This window comes from Pangasianodon hypophthalmus, chromosome 17 (genome assembly GCF_027358585.1).
Source record: "Pangasianodon hypophthalmus isolate fPanHyp1 chromosome 17, fPanHyp1.pri, whole genome shotgun sequence".
In the NCBI taxonomy this organism is placed as follows: Eukaryota; Metazoa; Chordata; class Actinopteri; order Siluriformes; family Pangasiidae; genus Pangasianodon; species Pangasianodon hypophthalmus.
The window spans coordinates 8,080,406-8,105,491 of NC_069726.1; the positions used below are offsets into that span (position 1 = coordinate 8,080,406).

The window sequence follows — 25,086 nt, forward strand, 5'->3', positions numbered from 1 at the left end:
GCAGAAGGTGGCCTGGTCTGATGAATCATATTTTCTTTTACATCATGTAGATGGCCAAGTGCGCGTACAATGCTTACCTGAGCAGGGAATGGCACCAAGATGCACTATGGGAGTCTGATGCTCTGGGCAATGTTCTGCTGGGAAAACTTGGGTCATGGCTTTCATGTGGTGTTACTTTGACACGTACCACCTACCCAAACATTGTTGCAGACCAAGTACACCCCTTCATTGCAAAGGTATTCCCTAATGGCATTGGCCTCTTTCAGCAGGATAATGCGCCCTGCCACATTGCAAAAATTGTTCAGGAACGGTTTGAGGAACATGACAAAGAATTCAAGGTGTTGACTTGGCAGCTGACTTGATATACAGTCAGGTCCAGAGGTATTTGGACAATGACAGAGTTTTTGTGATTTTGCCTTTATACACCACCACAATGGATTTGAAATAAAACAATCAAGATGTGATCAAAGTGTAGACTTTCAGCTTTATTTTAAGAGGTACCACAAAAATATGGCATTTACCATTTAGGAATTACAGCCATTTTCAACAAAGTACCTCCATTTTTAGGGGCTCAAAGGTATTTGGACAAAGTCACATAATTGTAAATATAACCATAATTTTAATACTTGGATGAAAATCCTTTGCATTCAGTGACTGCCTGAAATCTGGAGCCCAGGTTCTCAAAACTCAAATTCTGACTTTCCTCCCTGGAGATGCTTTGCCAGGCCTTCACTGCAGCCACCTTCAGTTGCTGCTTGTTTGTGGGTCTTTCTGCCTTCAGTCTTGTCTTCAGTAAGTGAAAACCATGCTCTATTGGGTTGAGATCAGGCGACTGACTTGGCCATTGAAGAATATTCCATTTCTTTGCCTTCAAAAAGTCCTGAGTTGCTTTAGCAGTATGTTTAGGGTTATTATCCACCTGCACTGTGAAGTGGCATCCTATCAGTTTTGTAGCATTTGGCTGAATGTGAGCAGAGAGTATAGCCCTATACAACTTAGAATTCATCTTGCTACTTCTGTCATCAGTCACATCATCAATAAACACCAGTGAGCCCGTTTCATTGGCAGCCGTACATGCCCATGCCATAACACTGCCTCCACCATGTTTTACACATGATGAGGTATACTTTGGATCATGAGCTGTTCCTTTCTTTCGCCATACTTTTCTCTTCCCATCATTCTGGTACAAGTTAATCTTGGTTTCATCAGTCCAAAGAATCTTATTCCAGAACATGGGAGGCTTTTTTAGATGTTTTCTGGCAAAGTCTAATCTGGCTTACCTGTTCTTGAATGTTACCAGTGGTTTGCACCTTGTTGTAAACCCTCTGTATTTACTTTCATGAAGGCATCTCTTGATTGTAGATTTTGACAATGATACGCCTACCTTCTCCAGAGTATTCTTGACTTCTGTTGATGTTGTGAAGGGGTTTTTCTTCACCAAGGAAAGGATTCTGTGATCATCCACTTTAGTTGTCTTCCGTGGTCTTTCAGGCCTTTCGATGTTGTTGAGGTCACCAGTGCTTTCTTTCGTTTTAAGCATGTACCCCTCTGGTGATTTGGCCACACCTAAGGGTTTTGCTATCTCTCTTATAGATCTATGTTGTTTTTTCAGCCTAATGATGGCCTCCTTCACTTGCATTGAGATCTCCTTGGACTTCATATTGATAGCTCCAGTCAAACAGCTGCCAAATGCCAACTCAATACCTGATATCAACTCCAGACTTTTTATCTGCTTCATTTGTCTTGAAGTAACGAGGGAATGGACCGCACCTGGTCAATTAACTTCTTGTCAGTCAGCTGTCCAAATACCTTTGAGCCCCTAAAAATGGAAGTACTTTGCTTAAAATGGCTGTAATTCCTAAATGGTAAATTCCATATTTTTGTGGAACCGTTAAAATAAAGCTGAAAGTCTACACTTCAATCACATCTTGATTGTTTTATTTCAAATCCATTGTGGTGGTGTATAAAGGCAAAATCACAAAAACTCTGTCATTGTCCAAATACTTCTGGACCTGACTGTATATAAATATACACACACACACACACAGAATATAGTCTCCTCCAAAAGTATTGGTACAATAAGGCCAATTCTATATACACTGAAGACATTTGCATTTGAAATGAAAAGATGAATATGAGACAATAGATCAGAATTTCAGCTTTCATTTCCTGATCTTTACTCTAAAAGTGTTAAACAATTTGAAACATGGCACTGTTTGATTGACAATTAATGTTTAAACTGAATGTATACTATTGGTTTGAGCCTTGGGTTTCGCCCCTTAGTTTCACCCTGAAGACTGCATTTGTTGTTAAAATGGATAAACCAACATGAAGACAAGAGAGCTGCCTATAGGAGAAAAGAAAGCCATGCTGAAGCTGAGAAAAGTGGGAAAATCAATCAGAGCCACTGCACAAGCATTGGGCATAACCAACACAACAATTTGGAATGTCCTAAAAATAGAAAGAAGTTACTGGTAACCAGACATCAAACAGGTCAGCCAAAGAAAACAACAGAGTTGCTAACAGGAACACTGTGAAAGCTGTGAAGAAAAACCCAAAAACAACAGTTAGTGACATCACCAACAACTTCAGCAGGACAGGGATGAATGTATTGCAATCTGAAGAAGATCTGAAGAGCAGAAACATAGAGTCCATACCACAATATTCAAACCAGGGATCAGAAGTAAGAATGTTTATTGATGATGTAACTCATGATGGTATCACCAGAATGAATTGAGAAGTTTACAATAACTGTAGAATGTAGTTCTGTCTGCCAATTTACAGAGAAATATATTCAATCTGTTTTAATTTGAATTTGAATCTAATTGAGAGGAACTTCATTATGCAGCAAGACAATGATCCAGAACACACTGCCAACACAACAAAGGATTTCATCAGGGGGAAAAAGTGGAAGGTTTTAGACTGGCCAAGTTAATCACCAGACCTCTTGACTACAAATTGAGCATGCATTTCACCTCCTGAAGAGGATCCTGAGAGAGAAACCCCCCAAACAAACAACTGAAAGCAGCTCCAGTACAAGCCTGGAAAAGCATCACAAAAGAAGAATGCAACAGTTAGCTGATGTCAGTGTTTTGCTGACTTGATGCAGTTTTTGAAACCAAATATTAAATATAAATTATTTTAATTTACTTTACATTTACATTTATGGCATTTGGCAGATTTACTTTAAGACTATCTGTTCCTATACTTTTGCTCAGCTAACAATTAAGTGGGAAGTAGTAGCTCAGTGGTTAAGACATTGGACTCCTGATCGGAAGGTTGAGAGTTCAAATCCCAGCACCGCCAAGCTGCCACTGCTGGGCCCTTGAGCAAGGCCCTTAACCTTAACTGTTGAAATGAGATAATTGTAAGTCGCTCTGGATAAGGGCGTCTGCCAAATGCCATAAATGTAAATGTAAGTGGGCTGCCACCAAAGGTGCCATGTTCTAAGTTGGCCCATTCAGCCACGAGAGCATTAGTGAGGTCAGGCACTGATGTCAGATGAGAAGACCTGGCATGCAGTCATGTTCCAGTTCAGTGGTGTTGAGGTCAGGTATCTATGCTGCAATCCATGTCTTCATGGACCTAGCTTTGTCCCCAGGGGCATTACCATGCTAAAACATGTTTGGGCCTTAGGTCCAGTGAAGGGAAATTGTAATGCTACAATACAAAGATATCCTATACAACTGTGTGCTTCCAACATTGTGGCAACAGTTTGGGGCTTTATTTTATGACCCTTCAAAGGCTCACAAATGTACAGATGTGGCCTGGGCAGACTTTGAGTTTGACAACCCTGGTTTACACGCTTTGGTAAAAGAACTTCTAACATCATGAAAGCTGCCTGTGGTCTGTTTGCAATTTCTTTCATAAAATATATTTATTGATTATTTCTTCCCGTCACAACATAAAATACTTACATTGGGTTTTACAGATGTTATTAAGGTTATGGATGTTATGGAGTTTCCCGATGTCAGCCAAGCAATGTAGCAGATAAATGATTGATTTTAGGTTCTATGTTAACTATTAGATGTGTTCTATAATTCTTAATGATTCTACGGTGATCTTGAGCTGACAGAGAAACTAAATGCACTGACTTGGGTGCCAAGAAAGACTCTGAAGCCAAGCATTGCAACACTGCTGTTATTCCTCCAGTTCACTTGGCTATGATAACACCATCTCAAGAAAGGCAGTGTGGTGTAAATAAAGCATACCTCAGAACTTACTAATTATTTAAACACTTAATAAACCTAAGAAATGGCAGCTACTAAAACATATTCTGACAACAGTCATTCAAATATAATAAATATTTGTAAATATCTTACAAATGAATGGGTGTGGGGATGTCTGCATCCCTATGCACTTCAAAATACATGTGTGATATTGATCATCTGACCTACCTGAGATGTAAATAGTCCTGTAAGGCGCCAAATCATAATTCTGGTCAAAGTTCTCTGCATGGCACACGTAGAGGAAGGTGAGGAGAAACAGAGTGTTCATCTTGCTATATTGCATTAGTGCCGTTACTTCACTACAAATAAACAGAGCAGCACAGAGTCATTCCAGCAATTCCAGTTTCAACATAATACAACTTCCACTGCATGTCTAAAAAGTAACATTTTGGTGCCATAATTATCAAAGGAGAACTCACTTTCCTTTGTATGCACTCTAGCCTTTTTAAAACAGAAAGCTGTGTTTTCTTCTGAACCTTCTGAACCTCCAGTATATTTCTATCTACATTAATTCCCTGGTGAACCACTGTGATTATTCTTGTAGTGCATAGCACATTGTCTCCTTATTACTGCAACTATGAACCCTCATTTCATGCAAAGCATAAATAGGATGGCGGCACATATAAAGCACCAATTCTATAATCTCATGACTTCATCTTATGTGTCCTCTGAATGCAAGTGGAAATTCCAAATGTCTTCAGTTAGACTCTTCACCCAAATGCTGCAACCATGCAGAACACTATGTGTATTAAAAGGAAGCAAACTATACATATCAACAGAGAGCAGCACACAAGCACAACTTTACCAGACACATATCTTGAGCACAGTGGCAAAACCTAAAGAGGGTAGCAGACTTACCATCTTACACAGTATACAGTCCTAGCTAATAGCAAGCTGCATGTGCAGATATTGTCACAAATACATCTGAGCTAGAAGGATATGGGTTTTGTACACACTCTCCCTCTCTCTCTCTCTCTCTCTCTCTCTCTCACTGCAGTAACACTGATTGATCCTTTTTTCTCTTCATTCATTTCAGAGTGCTGACGCACTTGCGGAGTGTGCCAGGTAGTGGTTCTGCAGTCAGCAGAACAAAATTGTTCTCTCTCTGCAGAGCAGCCCCCACCCCTTCACCACCAGTCCAAATAGTCTGCAAATAGTCATTACACATGCCAGTAATCCACCAGTGATAAGATTTGCAAGAACAAACAAATGTCTAAAGCACAGATGTTTTAGCATACCCAATCTTTTCTAAAGCACAGATGTTTTAGCATACCCAATCTAAAATAGTAGTGAATTATGTTCCTGAAGGAGGAGAAAAGAATAACAACACAAAAACATACAAACATGCGAACAGAACAAATTTGAAATTCAGTACAGCAATGAAAAATCACATCATAAATATAAAAAATTCATTAGTTTTTTTTTATGATAAAATGAGCTTTTAGCCAGTGATGTCAAATAAATGCCAGTATAGTTCAAAAATCCTTTTGTAAGGTAAAAGGTATTTTCCTTTTCTTTTCAATTATAAAATCATCAGTACACACAAATCATAGGCTACCTCTTATTATGTAAAACGTATACAAGCCCTTTAAGATGATCAGAATTTCGGCAAGAGTTACTAAAATGTGGCCTTCATCTTAGTCACATTAATAAAGACAACATATATTGCAACATTTTACAACATTTTACTGTGGCTTGTTGAAAATGTCTGTGAAATTCTAGGACCAAAAAAGAGTTATTTTATATAGCTGTACATTGTTAATAATTACAGCCCATAGGTTTATTGCATTGTTATAATTTTATTTGTAAAATAAATTCAACACTTCTAAATGTAAACTTTGCTTTGGCTTACTAAACAATCTCTAGTGTTTTTACTGTATCTGTCAAATAGAAAGGTTTTCAGCCATTACTCTAGATTCCTCCTTGAAGAGTTAACATGGGTGGGGTAACCTGCCTGTATAATATATATAATATAAATATACTTTTAGACAATCATTCAGAAATTTATAGATTTCATTTATTTTTCCATTACTGTATGCAACTAAAAAACTTAATTTCTTTTCAAATTTCACGTTTAATTAAATCTATTCCTGAATACCAGATGAGAAATCTTATGGGCATCTATTTATTCAGATAGGTTGAAAAAGTCTGTTATTTTTTAATCATTATTTTAGGTTTTTCATGCAGAATTTAAAAAAACTATTCTGTGGGTTGCATGACACTGTGGGTTGTAAGACACTGAAAGAAAAAAATAATTATGATCTTAATTAGATCACAAGTGTTTAAGCTACCCACATCTACAGACTGCTCCTTTCAAACAAGCTGACTCTTAAATTTATGCATTTTAATGTAAAGGAAAACTATAAATAATTTTTTGATATCAAAAAAGATACAATAAGTCCCTTTTTAACATTTTAAGTGTAAGAATTTATAAATCTGATATGAATAAGTTTTATTAATTATCAGATTTATTTATAAATCTGCTATAGATGTTTGGAGATCACAGGGTCGAATCCAAACGATGCCACAGCCATCCGTTGCCAGGAGTCAAGAGCACAATATTTGCCATGCTCTCTGGGTGGAGTGGCACTAGAGTGACACTAGCCAATCATGGGCGTCTATGAGCTCATGTATGTGAACAGGGCAGATAGCACTTTTTTTTTTTTTTTTTTTTTTTTTTACAAGCATGTTATTCTGCCCTGATGCTGCATGTGCATTAGTTTGAAAAGATGCAGTGGCTGACTATATGTGCCTCATTGGAAGCAAGTGTTTTCCTTCACCCTCCCCAGTTGGTAGCTGTTGTGTGATAGGGAACAGCTAGGTAGTGAGTGGGAACTGGCAAACGAAATGAAATGAAATCGAATTGGGGAGAAAATGGGGGGAGGGATCTGCTATGAATAGTAAATAATAGATAAATTTGATGAAGACATTTGTAATTTTCCCAGTTTTCTATTGCAGTCTGTCAGAAAATAAACTGTCATTTTGACAAATTAAAGACACAGAATCCATAGAACACTAATGAGACAAACATAATTTATTAGCAACCGATTTTCATTACGACACCAATCGGCATGTTTAACAGGATTTTTACTGTAATATACAAGGAAACCACCTCCCAGTCTATCTGTACTCCTGACATAGTTCACCCCCATGTCATCAGTCCATTTGTCTGTATCTCATTATCCTGCAATGGATAAAGTCTCACTTGTATTTGCTAGTCTTAGCCAGTATTGCCACAATTACTACAGTGATTTTGTAACTGAGCCTTATCTTTGTCTGTGCATTCTTTCATTATGTGACCCTTTTCCCCTCAGTTCTTTTTTTTCTGCCCTTGCCTTGCCTGGGATAGCCAGTTTGACCTTTTGCCTGTTTCCATCCTTTACTCCATCACAAGACATTACACACATTATATACAATATATACAATATTGTGCAAGTCTTACGCACATGCAAAGAAAATGCTGTAAAACAAAGACGCTTTCAAAAGTAGTGAAATTAAATGTTTCTAAATAAAAGAAATACTATAAAGAGCAGTAACAGAAATAACCTAAATAAAGTCAATATTTGGTGTGACAAGCCTTTTTTGAATGCAAAAGCAAGCAGCCTTCATTACGGTTTTTATCTTAAGCATGGTGTCTTACATAATATAATTACTTTCTTTATTTACAAAAAAACATTTTTTGTGCAATATAATTTGTTGGAAAAGTAATGTTTGGAAACATAAAACTAAATCAAAAAATGAGAAGTTCCAAAAGAACATATGGGTGTGAGTGGTCGGATGTCCACATACCTTACATATACATATATTGTATATACATACATTTTATACACACTGATCAGCCATAACATTAAAACCACCTGCCTAATATTGTGTAGGTCCCCCTTGTGCTGTCAAAACAACTCTGACTCATTGAAACATGGACTCCACAAGACCTATGCAGGTGTCCTGTGGTATCTGGCACCAAGACGTTAGCAGCAGATCCTTTAAGTTACAAGGTAGGGCCTCCATGGATTGGACTTGTTCATCCAGCACATCCTGCAGATGCTGGATTGGTATCTGGGGAATTTGGAGGCCAAGTCAACACTTGTAGCAGGGCACATTATCCTGCTGAAAGAGGTCACTGCCATTAGGGAATACCGTTGCCATGACGGGGTGTACTTGGTCTACAATAATGTCTAGGTAGGTGGTACGTGTCAAAGTAACACCACATGAATGCCAAGGTTTTCCAGCAGAACATTACCCAGAGCATCACGCTGCCTCTGCTGGCTTGCCTTCTTCCCATAGGGCATCCTGGTGCCATCTTTCCCTCTTCAGGAAAGTGACGCACACGCACCAGGCCATCCGCATGATGTAAAAGAAAATGTGTTTCATCAGACCAGGCCACCTTCTTCCATTGCTCCATCATCCAGTTCTGATGCTCGCTTGCCCAATGTAGGTGCTTTCAGTGGTGGACAGGAGTCAGCACGGGCACTCTAACCAGTCTGTGGCTACACAGCCCCATACACAGCAAATGTAGGTGCTTTCAGTGGTGGACAGGAGTCAGCACGGGCACTCTAACCAGTCTAACCAGTAGGTGCTTTCAGTGGTGGACAGGAGTCAGCACGGGCACTCTAACCAGTCTGTGGCTACACAGCCCCATACACAGCAAGCTGTGATGCACTTTGTATCCTGACACCTTTCTGTCATAGCCAGCATTTTGTGCTACAGTAGCTCTTCTGTGGCGTCAGACCAGAAGGGCTAGCCTTCATTCCCCACACGCATCAGTGAGCCTTGGATACCCACGACCCTTTTGCCGGCTCAAGACCTGCTGTTTTGGAGATACTCTGACCCAGGCGTCTAGCCTGCACAATTTGGTGCTTGTCAAAGCTGCTCAGATCTTTACGCTTGCCCATTTTTCCTGCCTCCAACACATCAACTTTGACAACTGACTGTTCACTTACTGCCTAATATATCCCACCCCTTGATAGGTGCCATTGTAATGAGATAATCAAGGTTATTCATGTCACCTTTCAGTGGTTTTAATGTTTATATATATATATATATATATATATATATATATATATATATATATATATATATATATATATATATATATATACATGGAGAAATGTTTTCTCACTTTTCTTTACAGCAATACTTCAGTTCACTGATGTTTGAGGGCATCTGTTTTTGCACAGCTCTGTTAAGATCCCACCACAACATCTCAATGGGTTGGACGTCTGGACTTTGACTTGGCCATTCCAAAACTTTGATTTTTTTTCTTTCTTTAGCTATTCAGATGTTGATTTGCTGGTGTGCTTGAGATCATTGTCTTGTTGCATGACTCAATTTTGGCCCAGCTTCTGTGGCTGCAAAAACAAGCCCAAATCATCACCTCTCAACCAACATGCTTGACAGTTGGTATGAAGTGTTTGTGGTGACACAATGTTGTGGATGTTTGGTTTGGTTTTCACCAAACATAGCGCTGTGCATGATGACCAAACATCTCCACCTTGCTCTTATCAGTCGAAAAGATATTGTTCCAGACCTTCTGTGGTTTGTTCAGATGCAATTTTGCAAAACTATGTTGCACTGCCATATTCTTTTTGAAGAGAAGGGGCTTTTCCTAGCCACCCTTCCATGAAAGCCAAACTTATTCAGTCTTTTTCTGATTGTGCTGTCATGAACATAAATATTTAATGTTCTTACAGAGCCCTGTAGGTCAGATGATGTAGCTCTTGGGTTTTTCTTTATAACTCTGAGCATAAAACAATCTGACCTTGGACTGAATTTGCTGGGATGCCCAATCCTGGGAAAATTGGCTCTCCATTTGTAAACAGTCCTTCTCACTGTAGAATATATCCACCCCACAGTTTGGGACCAACATCCGAGCCACAGTTAAAGTCACAGAGATCACATTTTTACCCATTCTGAAGTTTGATATGAACATTATCTAATGCTCTTGACTTGTATCTGCATGATTTTATGCATTGTGTTCCTGCCACATGATTGGCTGATTGAATAACTGCATAAATGAGCTTTCTCTCAAACTCCACGAGAACCTGGCAGGGGTGGTGGTACAGGTTTGCTGTTGTTTCTGAGATGTTGCTTCACATCCCTTTCCCTGTCTCAACATCTTATCCTTCGAATTCCATGCAGCTCCATTTATAGCACCCCTCTCACTGTCTTTGGAGACCTCACTCTCCCCTCCACCAAGCTCTAGTCTTCTCTCCTTCTCCTTCTTCTGCATTCCTTCTCCCTGACATCCAACAGTTGCCCTCCTGGTCTTCAGTCGCCCCTCTCCAGCTACAGACATCAATGGTACCCCACTCCACATCACCAATCATCACTTGGTATCCTTCCCCATCCCCCTTCCTATTCTGCCTAACATCAGCTATCAATACCTCTCCCCCACTCACCAAAACCTCCACTCTATCTCCGCTTCCTCCATAGCTTAGTGGACCCTATCATCCCTTCCAGACCCTGACTCCTTTTTCCTCCCTACCATTGGAGTTAGCCACAGACACTTTCCTCTCCTCACTTTCCTGATCCATGGACCTCCTCTGCCCTCTATCTTCTAAATCCAGGAAGCTTTCTCAGCCTGTTCCTTGGCTATCAGATGTGTTGTGCAGCAACCAAAGAGAATTATGAACAGCAGAGAGAAAGTGGAGGAAATTACAACTCAACAAGGATCTAGTCTCTTACCACACTCCTCTGTCCAAATTCTCATCTGATGTCACTTCTGCCAATACTGCCTTCTACAAGGAAAATCTGAAAGATTATGCACAAGATCCTCGCTAGCTCCACAGCATCTTTTACTCACTTCTTAACCTGCTGGCTCCTCCTGCTCCATCCTCCCTGACTGCTGAAGACTTGAAAAAAATCTGCCAGACCTTCACTCCTACCCTGCCTCCTACACTACACATTTGGGATTCCCTTTCTCTTTTGCTGGCACATTTTTCTCATCTAGCAACAGAAGAGATCCTGCAAGTCATCTCTTTGACAATGCTCCAGACCATCTCGCAAGACCTCCCCTTCATCTCTACTATCATTAATGGCTCCATAACATCTGGTCATGCACCAGCTGCATTCAAGAGAGCAAGGGTTATTCCCATCGTGATGAAACCCATTATGAATCCCTCAGAGATCGGTAACTACCGATATCTGATCAGTCCTCATCCACCTCAACCTTTCAGCAGCATTTGACACTGTCAAACACAAGACTCTCTTGTCCATCCTCATGAGTCTTGGAATTTGTGGCACAGCATGGCAATGGTTTGCTTCCTACCTGGAGGGTCAGGCAGACCTTGTGACATGGAGAGGATCCACATCTATTCCATGCAGACTCTCCACTGGTGTGTCACCAGGCTCAGACCTGTTCTGTTCTCCATCTATACTAGATCTCTTGGTGAGGTCATACCCTCACATGGGTTTTCATACCATTGCTATGCGGATGACACACAACTTATTCTCTCCTTACCAGACACTCATGTGTCTGCTCAGATCTCAGCATGTCTGGCAGACATCTCATCATGGATGGCAGCTCATCAGCTGAAAGGTAATCCCAGCAAAACTGAACTGCTGTGCATCCCAGGTGATTCATCCCCACATCAGGATCTTGTCATCTCCTTGGACAACTCTCAGATATCACCTTCTGTCACTTTACACAACTTTGTGTAGCCCTTTTTCTCTCACATTGCTAATTTATAACCATGTCTAAGGGTACAGGCACCTATGTAGTGGAATAAACTTCCTAGTAATAAACTTCCTTCCCTAGATATCTGAACAACTGTCTTCAAATGATGACTAAAGATATACCTCTTCATGGAGTACTTAAATTAACACTTTATTATATACACTAAAACATTCTTGTGTTGTCTGTGTGTTTTTCTTACTATATTACCTTCCCAACAGAGTTTTTTTTTAGACTGATTTACATTTTTGCCGTTTTGCAGACGCCCTTATCCAGAGCGGCTTACAGAACTGCTTTGTGTGTGGGGGTGTGTGTATGTGTAAGGTATGTGGACATCTGACCAAACACACCCAAATGTACTTGTACTTGTACTTGCCCCCCACTCCCACCCCCCCACTCCTTGCTGTTATAATAACCTTCACTCTTCTGGGAAGGCTTTTAACTAGATTTTTGGAACCTGCCATTTACCGCAGGAGTAAGGTGGAGGTCATTTTTCCAACAGAACTTTCTTTGTTATTTGTAAGGATCTTTGCTCAAAACTTAGCTTTAACATCACAATGTTCAAATGTTTAAATATTTGATATATTTAAATATTTCCAACTATTTCACACACACACACACACACACACACACATATATGGAATTGGTATTGGAACAGTATTGGAACAGCAAGGCCAGTTCTTTTTTCCTTTTTTTTTTTTAATTTGCTATAAACCGAACACATTTGGGTTTGAGATCATTTTGACAATTTCAGCTTTCCTGATAATTACATTTTCCTGATATGAACATTGTGATGTTATATCTAAGCTCAGAGCAAACTAAGAGAAGCATAAGTTAATTTATAGCCTCAATGTTTCCTTCAATGAAAAGTCTATTTAAAGATTTTTTTTTTTACAAAATCTTTATAAATAACAAAGAAAGTTCTGTTGGAAAAAGACCTCCACCCTACTCCTGCGGTAAATGGGGTAGGTTCATACCACAGTCCACCCATCCTGGATGTCAGTTAGAAGTCTGTAACGTCACCCTCGTACCACCTTAGCTCACACAAAGACCTCTCAGTATGCCTGAATAATGCACCCAGCAAGAAATTACTTGTTTCAATGCTGTGTAAATCCAGACTTCCAATCAATGACAGACTTCCTTTCAGTGACAGAAAATAAATTTACTAAAAAGAAAAAAATGCATTTAGTAATGCATTTCTGTTGCAAGGCTATTTTTCCCAAACCATAGGTCCCACTGCATGACAGTCAACAATTTTTCTTCAGTCCCTCCCGCCTGAATATTGAATATATTGAATAACCGTCTAAACTGAATATCACAATCATTCTGTCTTTTGATAATATGTAGTTTCTCAACGTGAGGACGTCCTGGCAAAGACAAGCTTTTAAACTATCATATTTTTACATTACAGATGAAAATGCTGTCATTTTATTACTTGTAGCAAACACCGCATTTATGTTCTGCAGTTCAGTGTTTTGTCTATAGGCTTATCACATTTACCCTCCAATGGCCTTTAATAAAGCAGTCGTTTACAGTCCTATTAGAATCTGAGAACGACCAGTTAATAGATTCCCCAAATATTTAGACCTCCTAATTTAACCGCTATTCTGAATTATTTTGTTTGGCCTGTGGCAACAGTACTGATTAAACGACATAACGACATTTTCCTCACAGCGATATGCATTTATGTATTTTAATTGAGTCGTCGGGTAGCTTTATCGAAATTAACTTCTCAGCCTGTTTAAAAGTTGACAAACCCCGTTACCTTTAAAAGTGGGCTATAAGCATTTCTTCTGTGCGAATAAACAACAAGAGAATGAAAGTGAGAAGCCGTATGTCTTACCTCGTGAAAAAGAGAACTTGCGTCCGCTGCCGTATAATTTCTGGAGCGTTTTCTTTTTACTCGCGCCTACGTCACACGAGGTAATAACTGAAAAAGGCACACATCCCGTTGCTTAGACTACTTATAATGGACTTTTCATTCATCCTTTTTTCACGATTGCCTCAACCAGCGTGAAACAGGCTAATGACAGCTGATGACATGTCGTTTTCATGACGTCGAATCAGACGCTCGCCTGTCAGGACTATCCACTGTGTTGGGCAGTGCTTGAAGTGGTATAAAAAATAAAAATTTAATTAAAAAAAGAATGCCGGTATTCCGTCTTTTTGTTAGCGTTTTTAAGTAATTTTAAGTAATTTTAGAGCTTTGCAGTGAACGCTAAACTGTCAATGTTTAATGGAGATAAGATAAGATAAGAGAAGAGAAGAGAAGAGAAGAGAAGAGAAGAGAAGAGAAGAAGCTTTATTGTCATTGTAACGTGTACAACGAAATTTCGATTGACAACAATCCTAAAGCAGTTTTCAACAGTACAAGAGTAATATAAGAAAAAAAACTTATAATATAGCTATACAAGACAAATCCGCGTATATCACTAGGGCTGTTATTGCACTGATTATTTCAGTCTGTATTGCATTGTTTGTGAAGTGCTGTCAGGCATAGCAGCATTCGGGGTGAATGGGGTTCGAGGTGATTGCAGGGTCCTTGCGTTTGTGTTGACGGATTAATCTAAGAAGACACAAATTATTCAATCATTAAAAAAAAAACTTTAAGACTAAAACTTTTAGAATATTTAATTCACTGACATACTGATATGATGTTATATCGTCCTCTGGCCGGACTGCTTCAGACCATTTCACACCGACCGCGTCGCTGAAGCCTCTTTTCGACTCGCTTAAGACACTTTATTTTAACAAGAGGCTTACAACACATCAGTTGCGTTAGAAGCCCGTTAAATGCCAAAAATACGTATTATCTCATTTATTAAATAAATAATCTTGATTTTGTGGCTATGTAACCGAGTAGTCTACGATCAGAAGCGGAGGTACACGGGAAAAAGAACAATCCGGTACAAAAATAAATTATTTTTTAAAAAATAAATTATTATTTTTTGATTAACATAATTTAATGGTAATGTGCATTATAAAACATTAGCCTGCTGTTTTTCTATGTTTTAAAAGCCTAAGGTGACTACTGTAGAATAATAACTAACATAGACTACAAACGTTTCTTTTAGATTCTCCTTTTAAAGGGGGTGAATAAATATAAAATAATCACAGTTTCTATATTAGGTTTTCTTGTGTCTAACCTTTGTGTATATATTGTAGACAGATGTGCTTAACCATGATAGTAAAGGGTTGGATTGCCAACGTTGCAGTAGGTTGAGTTCAGCAGAAGTGGAACAACTATATTCAGTTAAAGTGGGACAAATACGTTTCATGCTAGCTAGCGCTTTAAATATCAGGAGCCAATCAATTTTAAAAGCCAAGATATACCACAAGGGTGTTTGTCATTGGTCAAATGTTTTATGCGCCTGACAACATCGCTGTGGGCGTGGCCCGGTTTAAAAATCTACCCTTTATCAGCCAGAACTTACTCCAATGACAAATGAGAATCTTCTTAAACATAATCCTCTATAAAGTATAGAAATCATCAAAACAAAACTTTTATTGTGTTTATTAAATGTTCCCTCTAAAGAAGACTGATGTTCAGTCTCCAGCTTTTGCATTTGCTAAAAGAAATGGCATTCAAGATTTTTCTGAAGGGAAACGTAAAGCAGAGTATTACTGGTTTGAGGGTTTTATAAAGAGAAACCCAGGTCTTAAAATATAGAACCCAGAAGGCTTATCTTCAGCTCGTGCTGCAGGAATGAATAAGGAGGTGGTGGTAAAATGGTTCAAAAAGTAGTGCCTTGGGAATTAAAGATATACTGTCACATATTTGGAACTGTGATGAATCAGGGCTTCAAGACAACTTCTCCTCTGGGTAAGTTGTTGGGGATGTAGGGAAGCCCTGTATTGAGATTACAGCTGGTGAGATGGGGGAAACTACAACAGTGCTGGATTCAATGCCACTGGAAGATATGCTCCTCCACTCATAATTTTTGAAGAAAAGAGGGTGAGTGGTTGTATGGTTCCCCAGAAAATGTGTGTGTCAGAACCTCAGACAATGGTTGGATAATGGCAGAACCGTTTGTTGAGTGGGGGAAATGTTTGTGGCACAGCTCCCACCTTCTGCTCCTTGATGGCCACAATAATCATGTCTTCAACCTCAATTTCTTAACTCTAATGAAGGAGAACAGTGTGGAGGTTATGTGCTATCCTGCTCACACCACCCATGCAGCCAGCAGACAGAGCTCTGTGTAGGAGTCTGAAGCATAACTGGTGTGAGGTAGGTTGCAAGTGGAACTGGTTAAATGGAGGCATGAAATTGCCTAAATCACATTTTTTCTGTTTTTGTGGAAGCATGGAGGAAGATCGCCACTGTAGAAAATGCCCAGGCTGAGTTCAGGGCAACAGGAATGTTCCCATTAAATCCGTTTGCCATCCCTAGTGAAATATTTACCCCAAGTGGCAGTGTGTTACGAGTGTGAACCTCCCCCTGCCACAGACAGCACCCACTCCCATTTGGAAAACATCACACATCCCAGCACTGAGACCAGCACACTGACACAAAAGGTGCTAATTGAAACACTGGACACAGCTGAGATTGTCGTGTCATCTACACCCACTGCAATGCCAACCATCTCTGACCAGCCACCAGCTATTGGAATGGAATCATTCGATGTTGTCAGGCCAAAAAGTGAAAGGGACATGAAGGGGCTCATACATTTTAACAAGCCCAGAACACTTCAATCAAAACACAAGCATGAATAAAATGAAGAACACAACAGAATGACGACAAGTACCTCAGATGAATGCAAAGGCTGCCACAGAAAATATGCTTCCAGTGATGATCCAAAAGCTTCCGAAGAGTGGATTAGATGCAGCATTTCTGATGCCTGGTACCATGAGTCTTGTGCAGAAGAGGATGGCGCTTTAGATGATGCTGCGTTGTCTGTAAGCAATGCTTTATGGAGATATGATTTTTAAAAGCATAGTCAACAAAATGGATTTTGTTTTTGTTTAGAAGGCCTATTGATTTTCATAATTAGGCATCATCATTTAAAAAGGATGATTGTGTGTGTTTGTGTGTTCAGGGGATATAGCATTTTTCCATCATTCAATATGTATTACCTGTTTATATTGTGAATCTTTAAGAAATCTTAGGCTCAATAAATTTCTATCTATGAAGTTTATGAAATTAATTTTTCAGCATGAAGGAAATTTTAACCTTTTTAAAGATTGTATAGGCTCACATATATTTCAAATATTAAACATTTTCTGACAATGTATCCCTTCGTAAAATGTTATTAAATGCCTTATTGTTCTAAATAAAACCTTTGTAGCAATTAAACTGTAGCAAACATGTTTTTATTAACTTAAAATCACTGTCCCACTTTTGCTGATGATTTGTCCCACTTTATCTGAAAATACTCTTTCAGTGAAAAGCAGTGCCTAAGGGTGTTCAAATGTCAATCATTATTACATTTGAACACCCTTAGGCACTGCTTTTCACTGAAAGAGTATTTTCAGATAAAGTGGGACAAGCTATAAAGCTATATCAAATATTATTTCAATATGTTTACATTTAGGAGGGTTGTGTCTTTACAAAAAGCTCAAAGGCTAGCAATATGAAGCTTAAGTCACTGTGCAATGGTGAATCTACCAAAAACTGTCCCACTTTTGCATAGTTCACCCTACTTTTTAAAAAAAAAATTCTTAGGGAGCCCAGATTCAATATAGCCTATTTTATGTAACCTTTTTTTTTTTTTTTTTTTTTTAATTTCATTAATACAATCAGAGCTACACAATGGCCACTAGTTTAATCAGCAGATGCTTTACATTATTTTTTGTTACCCCTTTGCAAGATTTTGATCATATCCATTAACAAAAGCCTCGAGGGAAAATTAAAACTGGATTGAAAACCAATGAGTCAGGAAAACTTAATTGTAATACATAGGCATATCATACACCACATCTGAGCCTTTAGTACATTTCAGCCAAAAAATCTTTTTGAAAATTTATTAATGAAGGTCTATCTTATTAAAAACCATGATTTATTTTGCATGTAAGAAAAACATGTAAGAATAGAGCAGATAAACCTTCATTACTAGTAACTTTCTGAGTAACAAAATGTCATGTAAAAATTCATCAAGGTCACTTTATATTAGATGGATTGAGTTCATATACAGTATATACACAGAGCCAAATGTTACTGAAAAGTTTAGTACATTTTAATTCACTATTACAGTTTTTCCTTTGTATGCCTCTGAAATGTGCTTAAGCCTAGGCCTATATTTATTTCAATGTTGTCTATCAGGTCTCCATTCATGTGAAAAAATATATAGAAAAATAGAAACATTGCATGTTTTTTCACCAATGCTGGTCCAGTTCAAACTCAACATGTGCTGTTTAAGGGTGTGTGTATGAGTACCAGTACTGTTTACAATAAGGCTGCACAAAGACTCCTTTTTGAGGATCTGAGCATGCACTGCTAGAGTAATCATAGAGGAGGGGGGGGAGGGGGGGGGGGCATGCCACTGTGCTCTGAACGATTTCTTCTGTGGTCGTTTTGCTTAGAAGCACAGGGTGGACAAGTACTGCTATTAGAAAGCAGGCACTGTATGTTTGCTACAAAGTTTGATTCATTTGAGAAAACTTGTGCTGAATTTCATAGTGTAACTTCCAGAGGTTACAACTTGTCTTTCTTCACTGCCTACTGAAATAGCAATGAAAGATGTTAAGAAGCAGATGTTAAGAAGCTCAAAAAAAAAGAGCCAATTATAAGGCTTACCTTAAAAGTTGGCAATTATATAATAGTTATATAATATAATAGTTGTGCCATTGAAAGCAATCAAAATATATATAAAATTGCAAATGCTTGGACAAATATAACAGTTCTTTGGGAAGATAATCTGATTGTAAACCATGTTTGCTTATAGAGATAACATGGTCAGTAGGCCCATGTACAATTTGGGGTGTGTCTGGTGTTTATTGGGGTTGCCACTAGCAGTGAGCTCTGCTTTTCACAACTAAAGGCGCAACTAAAATCGTAAGAAAACTTCTTAATGCTCTTCCTAATGCGCTATCTCATGTGGGAATGGTGTCATCCACACTGATAAATGTGAAAAAATCCCAGTCCACCATCCCCCTAATTGTACATCAGACAGCTGAAGATTTGACTTGTGCAATAATGCATCCTGGCAAAAAGAATTTGTTTTTGTTCTGTCCCTGAACCACACAGGGCAGTATATTGTCTGTATGTTTGCAAACATATCAACTTCTGCACTTCTATAGGTGTTCCACATTAAGCCAAATACACACTACATGTCTTTCTAAATCTCAGAATCATTGCACTGTTCAAACTACTTGACTTTTGTCACTTACATTCTGTTATTTTTTTTGGATGTAGGGGTGTGAACACTACACAAGCAGTCACCAAAGAGACTACGTGATTTTTTTTACCTGGAGAGATCCAAAGACCAAATGGTCCCCAAATCCCAATTACTTGTGAAAATAAACATGAGAGCTGTCTACAGTATCATGTGACTGTGACTTTAGCTGTGGTGGTTGTTTCTGCACTACATTTGGTACGCAAACAAGATAAAAGAGAAGTAAGAAAAAATGTGGAGAAAGGATTGGTTAGGGCAGTGAGGATTGTCTGTTCTTCAAAGAGAAATGGCAGTATAGAGCAAAAAAGTAGCTGTTTTTATACTGTGCACCATCAAGAATCAGGTCATATTTGTTTTTATTTTTGCTGCTCCTAACAATATCTTGGGTATACCAAATAATTTCTTACAGAAGCAATATTACTGTGGTTATATTTTGTCCTCACCCTCCAACACAAATAGATGGATGATAGAATTGGATTCAGGGATCTTCTGTGCATGACAGCAGATGAATTTGTCACTGATCTTCAAAATTATGTAGCAGGGAAATTTAAACTAAAATCATTTAGTGTGCACTCAAAGTCACTTCCTTGAAAAATATTGCCAGTCCCTGTATCGCATGGTTGTTGCATTACCAAGCATCCCCTACCTGATTGAATGGGCCCGATAGGGAGGAAGCTGTTAAGACAAGTGTTCATCTGTCTGGTTCCAGAGATTGCTTGCCAGACCTTTCAATTTGAGCACATTAATATGCTGATGTCAACACTTTTCCATCTTTCTTTCACCTTCAGTTTTCATCACACTCCCCTCCAGCCTTGCTAGGAGACATCTGTGGTTACAATTTCCTCATGCCAGGAGAAACAAGCACTGGACCAACACCTAAGAGTGCTCCAATAACACATGCCTTTTATCATATGGCTGACAGGTGGTGAGCATTCAGCCAATACTGAAACAGTATATGGTGCAGCATACGTACATGGTTTAACTAGTAGAGGATATCCCTTATATGTTAGCCTACTACTAACATATAACACTACTCGGAAAATGCTGCATTATAGCATTTTTGAGAGAGTGTACAATGCTATCACCAAAACTGTTGGTTAACTTCATCTTCACTGTAATATTGTATCATGATTCATATTTCTTGTTCATGACTTTTTAACGGGGTTAATTATTATTAATTTTTATTAGTATTATTGCTCTTAGTTAAATGTCTTTAATTTTTCACATAAATTTAAACAAGCATCGTTAAAGACTGATGTAAGGCTATGGGGAATTATAGGAGCAAACATAAACCCCCACGTTTTGTTTGAATAAAAGTTTTCTTTTGGTATAAATAACTGCCTAAACATGAGTTTAACTAAGCAATATGTTTCATGTAATTTTATAAACCTACCCTAAAACAAAAACATCCACTTGAGGAGTGCAGTGAGGATGCCTTGTGCTCTACCAGGGGATTTGATTCTTCATATTGTGCAAGCAGCACTCAAGGTGCCATCTACAGGCACAAAGTCGTAACTACTGGAATTTTTGAGGTAGAATGGAAAATCCAAGTTCAGCCTTGTGAAATAATTATAAAAACATGGAACACTCAGAAAAAAGCATGTTAAACGGCACCATCTGTTGTCACTATGGTGGTATACTCCCCACACCACACTAACGATCACACTAATTAGCTTTGAGAGTGATATTTTAAAGGTACACTACATGTAAAGATTACAAAATGTACTTTTGAACATCAGGATACTAAAGGTGGTACTAGTATAAAATGTCAAAATTCTGAGATCATGACAACCCTAGTGCCTGCCAGGCCCATGTGCCACAGACCTTCCTGCCAGGCCTCTGTGCCACAGACCTGCCAGGAACTAGCAGGTCTTTGGTGAATTATGCATTTATCAGGCTTCCAGAAATTAATTTGAGCCAGCCAACTTGCCTTCTCATCTGCATTAACAATTCCACGGCTCTGTTGTACTTCACTGCAATGCCTCTATTGTTTGATTAGTGTTGCCAGCAGGATTTCTGTACCCATTACCCCCACAGTTATGGCCATTATCTCAAAAAGGGCCAGGGGCAGCTGTGCTCAACCAACCTCAAACAACCAACATTTGCCATAGCAAAAGATGCTTTACGAGGGATTCTGCCAGCTCTTTAATATTCACCTGCATGCTTTGTGGATTTATATGCAGGGCTGCAATATCCTGTAGCACTAATGAGACTATCTGTGACTATAATGGAAGCATTAAGGTCAACCTTAGTGCTTCTGCATCTTTAATTGCTTCAAGTTCATCACATGGCTTCCAGCAGGAACAGCAAAGTGGGTCCAGTGACACTGATCATCGTCCCTGGACAAAGCCATCCAGCTAGCAGAGGATCACCTGCCAGCATCCTCTGTGGCAGGTAGGGTATATCGAGTGATGAAGGACACTCAAACCAAGGAAGAAGCAACCCAATTGCTGGTACTGCTGTAGGGAAATGCTATTCCATGCAGCAAAAGTTAAACTTGGTTCCAGAATTTTTGTGGCTCATCCCTGTATTTCTTTGTGAATTCCAATCTGACCTTCCGATTCTTAGTGTTGACGACTGGTTTGCATCTCGTTGTATTGTCCATATTTCCGCTCTTGAAGTCTTCTTCAAACAGTGGATTGTGATACCTTCACCGCTGCCCTGTGGAGGTTGTTGGTGATGTCACTGTTGTTTTTGGGTTTTCTTCACAGCTCTTTGTCAGGTCACCTCTGTCAACAAACTCATTTCAATTCAATTCAACTGTATTTGTATAGCGCTTTTAACAATGGACAAAAAGCAGCTTTACAGAAAAAATTACATTAAAATTAAATTAAATCAAAATAAAATTGGAAATATGTGAATTTATCCCTAATGAGGAAGCCAGAGGCAACGGTGCCAACAACATCCTCATCTGGGTGCTAACAGATAGTGCAATTATAAATAAATTCTTTCTATAACTGTGTACTACATGGAAAAATAGTGCAAACTGTGCAACTGCACCTACAACTTCAGCTGTTGGGTGTACTATACCTGCCGTTTGGTCTTCCTTTTGCCGGCTACATACTAAAACACGTTATGAAGATGGGAACGTAAACTTTGCGAACCTCCGTCATCTGGAATATGTTTCATCAGGTGCTCTGCCAGGCACTACCACATCCTCAATGATAGCTCAACCTCCAGTAAAATGGCTCTAGTTAATGCTAGGTCATCGGCAAATAAAATCTTTGTCTTAAATTATTTTTTTACTTCTCATGCCTTGGATTTTTTATTTGTAACTGAAACATGGTTAAAGAATGGTGACATGTCGTCTCTTGGCGAGCTATCCCCCTCTGACTGTTCTTTCTATAGCACTCCTAGACCAAGTGGAAATGGTGGTGGCTTAGCCACTGTTTTTAGAAACTCATTCAAATGTAGACTTCTACCTGTTGATGCCTGTTTTAGTTTTGAGGCACAACTCCTAAAAATCCTAAAAGATCTGAATGGCCCCCTATTCTGTGTGTTGGTGTATAGACCTCGTAAAGTCAGTACAACATTTATTTCTGAGCTTTCTGAGTTTCTGTCTAACCAAGTATCTTGTGACAGGCTGTTGGTCTTAGGGGATTTCAACATTCATGTCTACTGTCCATCTAAACCTATGGTTAAAAACATTATGAGCCTAATGGACTCATTCAGTTTTGTACAGTTGGTCTCCAGCCCTACACATAACGGAGGGCATACATTGGATCTTGTTTTGACTCATGGTTTCTCTGTACATATCTGTGAAATAGTTGATGCTGGCATTTCTGATCATTACCCTGTGTTTGAACCTGTCATTTCATATGATCAGCCCATCCTTTCTCGGCCAGTACATTACTCTCATGCCTTTCAGGCTACTACTGCTCTTGAATTTTGTGAGTCTTATTCCAAGTTTCCAAAATTCCGTTAGTGAGGCAAAATCCATATATTTCTCAAACTTGGTTTGCAAAAAATGCCAATAGGCCCAAAGTTCTCCTCAAAACCATAAATTCTGTTCTTAATCCCATTGTTTGCTCAGTTCCTGTTGTCAACATTGAGACATGCACACAATTTTCAGAATTCTTTGTTCAGAAAATACAAGATATTAGATCACACCTCTTTCCTTTTGACATAGATCACTCTCATCTGGTCCTTTCATCCAGTAGCTTTACAAATTTACAGCCAGTGTCTTCATCTCAATTACTCAAAATAATTTCTCAGATGAAATTCACATTTTGTCAATCCGATGTATTGCCGGCATTGCTGAAGGTTACAAATGACATTCTGCTGTCCATTGATTCTGGGTCATCTGTTATCCTGATACTTTTAGATTTGAGTGCCGCATTTGATACTGTTGATCACGATATTCTTATGAAACGAATTGAGTGTGTTGTCTAGGTACATGATTTTGTTGTCCAGGGCCTAGCTTTAGAGTGGTTCGCCTCATACTTAAAGGGGAGGACTTTTTCTGTAAATATCGGGTCATTTACTTCACCCCCTGCGCCTATCCATTGTGGTGTTCCTCAGGGATCCATTCTCGGCCCTCTTTTGTTTTCTCTCTACATGCTCCTTTTTGGCTCAATACTCCAGAAACATAACATTAATTATCATTGTTATGCTGATGACCTCCAACTATATCTTCCAATCAACCCAGGAAATGACTTTTCATTAGATCATCTTTTCTTATGCCTTAATGAAGTCAAGACCTGGATGACAAATAACTATCTGCAACTGAATGAAAATAAAACTGAAGTGCTTCTACTGGGTCCTGCTGCTACTAACAACTCCATTAAAACACAGTTACGTTTCTTAAGTAATAACCTAAACAATCATGCAAAAAATCTTGGAGTCCTTTTTGATCCTCTCCTCCAATTTGACAAGCATGTAAATGCAGTTGTGAAGAGTAGCTTTTTTCATCTCAGATCAGTGGCAAAAGTGAAGCACTTATGGCTCCCTATAAAATTTAGAGTTGACTTTAAGATCCTTCTTTTTGCATACAAGGCATTGCATAATTCTGTCCCGGATTATATTTGTGATCTTATTAGGCCATATACAGCCCCTAGGTCATTAAGATCTTGTGATCAGTTACTTTTATCTGTCCTCTGTTGTAAAACAAAAGGTGATCGATCTTTCTCAGTAGTAGCCCCAAAGCTGTGGAACAGTCTACCTTTGAACATCAGAGCTTCTCCATCACTTTAAATCCAGCTTAAAGACTTATTTTTATTCTCTAGCATTTGCGTGATGCTGTGTATGTACTTTGAATAGTTGAATTGGTGTTAAATTGTGTTTTATGTATTTTCATTTTAATTGTTTTTGATTTTTGTTTTCATATTAATTGTTTTTTAATTTTTGTATCTGTATCTGTATCTTTCCTTTTCTCTTTTAAATTCAGATTTATTTTTTATTGTAAAGAACCTAGCATCAACTACGGTTGTGTTAAACTTGTGCTCTATAAATAAAATTTGCCTTGCCTTGCAGTAAATTCATTACAGTTTTCACATGAAGTCTGGTTTGTTGAACCTATCAACTGTCCACTGTTGGAGACCTGAGTGCAAAACTGCTCGTGGCAACCGCAGTGCCAAAGCCACCATAACAATTGCAGTCCCAAGCCATTACAGTACAACTCCCCATATGAGATCCCCAAGCCATCTCCACGGCCCCCAAGCAGCTCCATCCCAAGCAATCCCAATGATCTTCAGGCTGTCCATGTGGGGCCACCCCCAGCAGCAGCGAGTGATCTCCAACTGATGAGAACTCCAACCAGAAGCAGGGCATCAGGATGGATCAGGCAGGTCCAGAGAGCAGAAGGGGTCAGGATCACTGGTATCTCAGAAGTAGCATGTGTAGCTCCACAAACTCA

The 25,086-nt window shown here is 38.9% G+C and overlaps 1 protein-coding gene across 4 annotated transcripts in view; it reads right to left on the bottom strand.

Moving 5' to 3' along the window:
- The window catches only part of hapln1b (hyaluronan and proteoglycan link protein 1b), a 44,240-nt gene that overhangs the window by 10,107 nt on the left and 9,047 nt on the right, over positions 1–25,086 (bottom strand). Inside the window, exons 1-2 of one of the 4 annotated variants that reach the window (XM_026944038.3) lie at positions 13,745–13,934; positions 4,398–4,528 (exon numbers count right to left, since the gene is read on the bottom strand). The exons of 1 other annotated variant lie outside the window; for it this stretch is intronic. In XM_026944038.3, the coding sequence (XP_026799839.1) occupies positions 4,398–4,512 (115 nt within the window). In that variant the 5' untranslated portion in view covers positions 4,513–4,528; positions 13,745–13,934. Of the gene's footprint in view, positions 1–4,397; positions 4,529–5,087; positions 5,313–13,744; positions 13,935–25,086 lie in introns of those variants that run through there. 2 more of the 4 variants (XM_026944040.3, XM_034312258.2) reach the window with 2 other exon arrangements.